This window comes from Nannobrachium achirus (assembly GCF_963921795.1).
Source record: "Nannobrachium achirus genome assembly, chromosome: 17".
Classification (NCBI taxonomy): Eukaryota; Metazoa; Chordata; class Actinopteri; order Myctophiformes; family Myctophidae; genus Nannobrachium; species Nannobrachium achirus.
Genome location: NC_137824.1, coordinates 32,765,024 through 32,771,648, shown reverse-complemented (window position 1 = coordinate 32,771,648; position 6,625 = coordinate 32,765,024). Strand labels below are relative to the sequence as shown.

At 40.4% G+C, this 6,625-nt stretch overlaps 1 protein-coding gene across 1 annotated transcript; it reads left to right on the top strand.

Annotated features, from left to right (window-relative positions):
* Positions 1–111: 111 nt before the first annotated feature.
* Positions 112–5,040, top strand: mmgt1 (membrane magnesium transporter 1). The gene is made up of 4 exons (XM_080745534.1): positions 112–245; positions 3,332–3,384; positions 3,468–3,571; positions 4,356–5,040. Exons 1-4 carry the CDS (start codon positions 167–169, stop codon positions 4,510–4,512), a joined length of 393 nt encoding a protein of 130 aa, XP_080601660.1. The 5' UTR covers positions 112–166; the 3' UTR covers positions 4,513–5,040.
* Positions 5,041–6,625: the final 1,585 nt, after the last annotated feature.

Genomic DNA, 6,625 nt, shown 5'->3' with positions numbered 1-6,625 from the left:
GTACAAATACCTCAAAATTGTACATAAGTAAAGTACTTGAGTAAATAAGGTACTCAGTTACTTTACAACAATGACAACAACAATGGTCTCGCTTTCTGGCGTCATCTTGCAGCGACGCAGTGCTCATTCCTCTCCTCATCGGCCCAGTAGAGAGAACAGGACAGAGATGTCTTCTTCATTCTGGAAAAGTGTCGTTGGCGTTGGACTGTTCGCCTTGGCCCACGCGGCTTTCTCGGCAGCACAGCGTGAGTGTGAAGGATAGATTACTGTGTTATCGTTTGTTTTCGTGCCTTTGCGCGTGTCGTTTTGCGTTGTAGGATGGTGATGAAACGGACGGCGATGCAACTGTCCTGCGGCCTTCCTTTCCTTCCCGTCCGACGTCGCGGCTAGTACGGCTACATGTAGCTCCGCTACCCGTTTAGCTCCGCTGCGTTGAAATAAAAGATTAGATTTTCAACGCATTCATGGAATTCATAGGAGATGCTGCGATCTAGAGTTTTCTCTTTCGATCCGATTACCAATATGGCAGAATCAATACCGATCCGATACAGATGCTGCCGATCCGATATAGCCCGTATATTTTATATTAGCCGCAAATTGCAACACTAGATTTTTTTTAATCGGTTGAATCTAGGGTTGCAATACCTCCCACAGGCAGCCAATGCATTGCTCTCTGATTGTATTAAACAACGTCAAACTCACCAATATTGGGGCTGTATGGAAAGCTTGAAGTATCCTCTTTCTATCTGCAAAGTGTTTGTTTCATAAAAATCCACCATATACATGTTACGATGAGCTACTTTCTATCAAGAAATTCAGTTAAGGTGATTATTTTTGTGCTGGGGTTTGGAAGCGCTCGTGGGAAATCACTCAACGGTCCAGTGATACCACCTGTTTCTAAATGTTTCATAATGTAGGAGGCAGCGGGACATGGCGTTATAGAAGACGAGCGCTTCCAAAGTTAAAAAACAAAAAACATGTCTGCTCGGATTTCTTGACAGAAAGTAACTCATAAAATGTCTACGGTGGATTTTTATGAAGCAAACACTTTGCAGATAGAAAGAGGATACTTCAAGCTTTCTATACAGCCCCAATGTTGGTGAGTTTGACATTGTTTAATACAATCAGATGGCAAAAAAAACTGTTTTGATGCATTGGCTGCCTATTGGGAGATATTGCAACCCTATATTCGACCCATTAAAAAAATCTAGTGTTGCAATTTGTGGATAATTTGATATGTATATATGAAATATGATGCATAAATAATACGTACAATCAAATTATGATTATGATTTATGATCTGGCTGACATTGAGCCGATATCTGTGTCACTGTAGTTCCACTGGATCAACCAATGACATTAAATACATTGTAACGTTTTGTTAGTAGGCTAATAACCTCGCATCACCAGGCTTTCCGCTGGGGGAAAGCCTGGTCTTCGTTTACTAAACGGGCCGTTTGATCCGGTCGGGAGCGGAAGAGCTCCTACGTTTTTCTGTAGTCCAAAACGGACTACACTTTGGCCGGAAACAACGACCGGAAACAGTTTCAACCCAGTTAGCGCATGCGTAGTCTCGCGTGGCCAGACGGTTGCCTCCGCGATTTGGTCAAATGCTCCCGGTGTCGGTAGAAGATCTGCCCCAGGCTGAGAATCTGCCTGGGGTACGTCACTTCCGTTGCTTGCGCTGTTGCGATTGGCTTTTGGCTTTGAATAACCTTTATTGAACACGGAAACGATACATTCCCAAAACTACGGCAAATCTATAAGGCCAAAATTCTCCCCCACCTCCAGTGAAGCTCTGTACTAGAGCAGTGTCTGCGTCTTTTATTGAATTCTTTATTCTACATTACATTATTATTTCTTGCAGTCGAATGAGAACATGATAGTGATGTTAACATTAAGAATTATATTGCTTTGAAATCTATTGCTAGGCCTTTTTTTAATCTATTGCTATTATATTTGAAATCTATTGCTTTGAATTTAGCATTTATCACTTTAGCCAGTCTGCTTAATTAAAATTGTTTTATCACTGGCAGTAATTAACAGGGTTCATGAACGAGTATGTTAAATTAAGTCTTTTTATGATCTTTTATTATTATTAGTCACATTTCCATGCACCACAATGCTATTTCTGCCAGACATCCATGCACCACAATGCTATTTCTGCCAGACATCCATGCACCACAATGCTATTTCTGCCATACATCCATTCACCACAATGCTAAGACATCCATTCGCCACAATGCTAAGACATCCATTCGCCACAATGCTATTTCTGCCAGACATCCATTCGCCACAATGCTAAGACATCCATTCGCCACAATGCTATTTCTGCCAGACATCCATTCACCACAATGCTATTTCTGCCAGACATCCATGCATCACAATGCTATTTCTGCCAGACATCCATTCGCCACAATGCTATTTCTGCCAGACATCCATTCGCCACAATGCTAAGACATCCATTCGCCACAATGCTATTTCTGCCAGACATCCATGCACCACAATGCTATTTCTGCCAGAAATCCATGCACCACAATGCATGATGTCAGAACTAGCATTGTGGTGCATGGATGTCTGGCAGAAATAGCATTGTGGTGCATGGATGTCTGGCAGAAATAGCATTGTGGTGCATGGAAATGTGACTAATAATAATAAACGATCATAAAAAGACTTAATTTAACATACTCGTTCATGAACCCTGTTAATTACTGCCAGTGATAAAACAATTTTAATTAAGCAGACTGGCTAAAGTGATAAATGCTAAATTCAAAGCAATAGATTTCAAATATAATAGCAATAGATTAAAAAAAGGCCTAGCAATAGAATTCAAAGCAATATAATTCTTAATGTTAACATCACTATCATGTTCTCATTCGACAGCAAGAAATAATAATGTAATGTAGAATAAAGAATTCAATAAAAGACGCAGACACTGCTCTAGTACAGAGCTTCACTGGAGGTGGGGGAGAATTTTGGCCCTACGGAGTTGCCGTAGCAACGGAAGTGACGTACCCCAGTCAGATTCTCAGCTGGGGCAGATCCTCTACCGACACCGGCATACATTCAGAGATTGTGGAATAGTTGTCTGGCTACGCGAGACTAGCGCATGCGCAAGTAGTTAGCGCATGCGCAAGTACGGGTTAAAACCTGGTTAAAACTGTTTCCGGTCGTTGTTTCCGGCCAAAGTGCAGTCCGTTTTGGACTACAGAAAAACGTAGGAGCCCTTCCGCTCCCGACCGGATCAAAAGCCCGAAATTGGAAGCCAGCCCAGGCTAGTAGGCTAATATTGTAAAATTACTAACGTTTTTTTCTCCTTTTAACCATCCAGATCGATCATACATGCGACTCACAGAGAAGGAGAATGAAACGCTACCAATAGATGTGAGTGATGTTGTTTTTTTATTATGACGTTATTCGTTCTACATTATATTGTTGATTTTTAATTTTTGTTTTGCATCTTGCAGATTATGTTACAAACGTTATTATCGTTTGTTGTGACCTGTTACGGGATCGTCCACATTGCTGGTGGTTTCAGAGACATGGACGCCTCCTCAGAGTTGAAAAACAAGTATGTTTATCTATCCACCAGTTTATATAGGCATTTAGGAGACGCTCGTCTCACCAAGAGCGACATAGTTGTTTATTCCACTGGTCGTCTATGTCGGATCTGGAGATATGGCTGAGAACATGGGTCAAATGGAGGTCTGTAACCTATTGCATGTCATATCAAACTGGGGGATACCCCCCAAACACAATTCACTGATAATCTCCTTGTGGTTCACTGCAGAAGGTACAGTAGCTTTGGTACTGTGCGTTAGTAACTTATATCAAACTGGGGGATACCCCCCAAACACAATTCACCGATAATCTCCTTTGTGGTTCACTGCAGAAGGTACAGTAGCTTTGGTACTGTGCGTTAGTGACTTGAGCTCAAGCAACTTAAAACAACACTTTAAAACAGCAGCAATATGAATAGCTCAATCATTAACAGCACCTGATATTAAAATTACGGGTATAATCTGTACTGGATACGTGGCTAGAACCTCTGAGAGGATTAAGGTTACCCCTGGTTAATCTTATCATACTTACATGATTCCCTACTGTACTTAAATGTGATGATGGTCAGAGTCCAAACCCTAAAGAGTTATTTTATTTTTTACTTTGAGCTCAAAGCTGAAAATGTGAACCAGTCTATTCTACAGGTTAAAATGCCTTCAGAGACCCAGTTGACCCTGTTTGACATGCGGTGTGATCAGCCACAACCTAGGTTATTTCCTGGTTGTTCCTCTAATTCGGAGTAATTTCTGTTTAACATTCATAAAATACTATCTACGCCTATTTTTCCTTCTCAGAACTTTCGATACACTGAGGAACCATCCATCATTCTACCTGTTCAATCACCGGGGGAGGGTGCTATTCCGCACACCAGAGCAAGAGGCCTCCACTGTACCCAATCAGCAAGCCCTTCCTAACCCCTTAAGGCTTCGCAAGCTGGAGCTTTTGCACTGAGACTGGCCTTCACAGCCTATATGTCATCTTCTGTGCACAGATGAGCTTCCTGGTTAGATGGCGGGGCAAGAGGAGAATCCACTTATCCAATTTTTAGTTTGTCTTTGTACATAAACTAATGTGCTGTTCAGTCATGCATCTTTCCATAAAAGTGGTCAACCACCCTATTTAACAACCGTGCCAACCTTTCAGATTTGTTTGTCTAATTGTAATTGCTTCAGTCTTAAGATTTTGAGACATCTTCCCCTTTCTAATTTTCTTTAACGAGGGGCATTAAAGTAAGTTAAATACTTTTGTTGAGAGAATTCCTTGATCGTCTCCTGGAGTCGAGCAGGCTTTATGTACATTCTGTATGCAATAAAGATTTGGGAACAGTTGTGTCACTGGAAGTCAAATCAAGGCAAGATGTGAAACGAGTGAGGTCGACACTGAGAATAAAGTAATGGTACAATTTGTTTTTGTTTAATTTTTCATTTTGTTAACATTGAAAAGATTTGTTTTTAATTTAATAAAGGCTTACTGATTTTACCCATCTGTGAGGAAATGTTTTGATGTATTATAGAAAATAGGACGAGAGTACTATTAAAACATCCTACTCAAGAAGTCCCTTAAGACTCTTGTATCTACTGTAAAAATGCTATACGAGAGAACTGCAAGCAAACAGTTTCCTGCATTACACTAAAATGGACATTACGACTGTCCCATGACTTTGATATGCTTAGTCACAGATGATTTGATTTGTTTGGACAGGTGTACGTGTAATAAATCCACAACACAATAATCACCATTCTACCAACCTGTTTATTATCTTTTTTTAAACAGATTAATAAAACTTTCCATTATATATATATATAATATCTATATATATAATATCTATATAACAGTTTACAAAAATGAACTTTATACATTTCTTTCAAAATATTTGTATGTTCTCAAATAAACAGCTTGACAAAAATATTCTCTATTTTTATGAACATTAAAAATTAGTGTACATCTTTCATTTAAAAACAAAGGATAGATGTGATTGTGTGTTTTTCTGTTGATGTAAATATGCAGCAGGAGGCAGATGAGCAGCTGTGCCAGTTGGAGAACAGGTGACCGTTGGTGCCTGATTTATTGTAGTACGCCAGTGTCGCACATCGTAAACAGCTGATCTACATGCTCGCAACTTGTTGAAGCGCAACGCATTCTGGGCTTGTAGATCAGCTATTTTCAGTGAGCGAAACACTGGTGAGCAACTAAGTATAAATCACTGTTGAAACAGATGTTAATGGAACGCTGCATTGCTGCGAAGGAATCAATGGAGTGACTGTTGCACTATGGAGTGTGTGTAGTGGAGAGAGTGGGGTCATGCCAGCCTCTTACTTTCTAAGATGGAACCCAACAGCTGCCATCGTCACAGTCATATTGCACAAATGTACTGTTGCTATGTTATCTGTTGGCAGACGAGTGTATATTAAGAAGAATCAATAACCTGCAAAGTACATGTAAATTGTTCCAGAGAGGACACGAGCCATTGCCTACTGTAGGTTGGTGTGGTATTTGGTGTTGTTATGGTCTTTAGTACACAGATGTAACACTGGCCTTTTCACACTAGGACCCTTTAAGCCCTGAAGTGGGGAGATCATGAAGGCCATGATCTCCCCACGCATGTGAATACCGGTATGTGAAAAGAAGTCAGAACCCTCTGAAATGAACCATGAGAACGGTTCAATTATAGTTTGCAATATGGTTCACTTAACCTGATCCAGGTTCACCTTGCCCTTTGAAATTGCATTGCACGCCTCTAGGCTTGCCGTATAGTCTACGGCGCAGAGTAGACAGATTGCCTTCTGTGCGAACCCTAAACAAATCAGAAAAAAGGGCCCATCAGTGCTGAACCGAGTCCTCTTTCAAATAAACTGACAATGTGAGTGCAAAAAGAACTTTTCTGTTGGTCCACTTCTTGGTCCACTTGAAGAGGTTCATTTAAAAAGGACAATATGTGAAAAGAACATCATGTAGGCCAGATTTCTCATGTAAACCACAGATTCACACAATAGCCTTGCTACTTATAGCAATTACAGTATGTTTACAATTCTCCATTAAAATACCTAATTATCAGACCAGCTGA

Bases quoted from the DNA above. Each gene is read 5' to 3' on its own strand.
- mmgt1 (XM_080745534.1), top strand. From the start codon at position 167: ATGTCTTCTTCATTCTGGAAAAGTGTCGTTGGCGTTGGACTGTTCGCC. The intron at 246-3,331 runs GTGAGTGTGAAG...TTAACCATCCAG, and splicing joins GGCTTTCTCGGCAGCACAGC to ATCGATCATACATGCGACTC. The intron at 3,385-3,467 runs GTGAGTGATGTT...TGCATCTTGCAG, and splicing joins ATGAAACGCTACCAATAGAT to ATTATGTTACAAACGTTATT.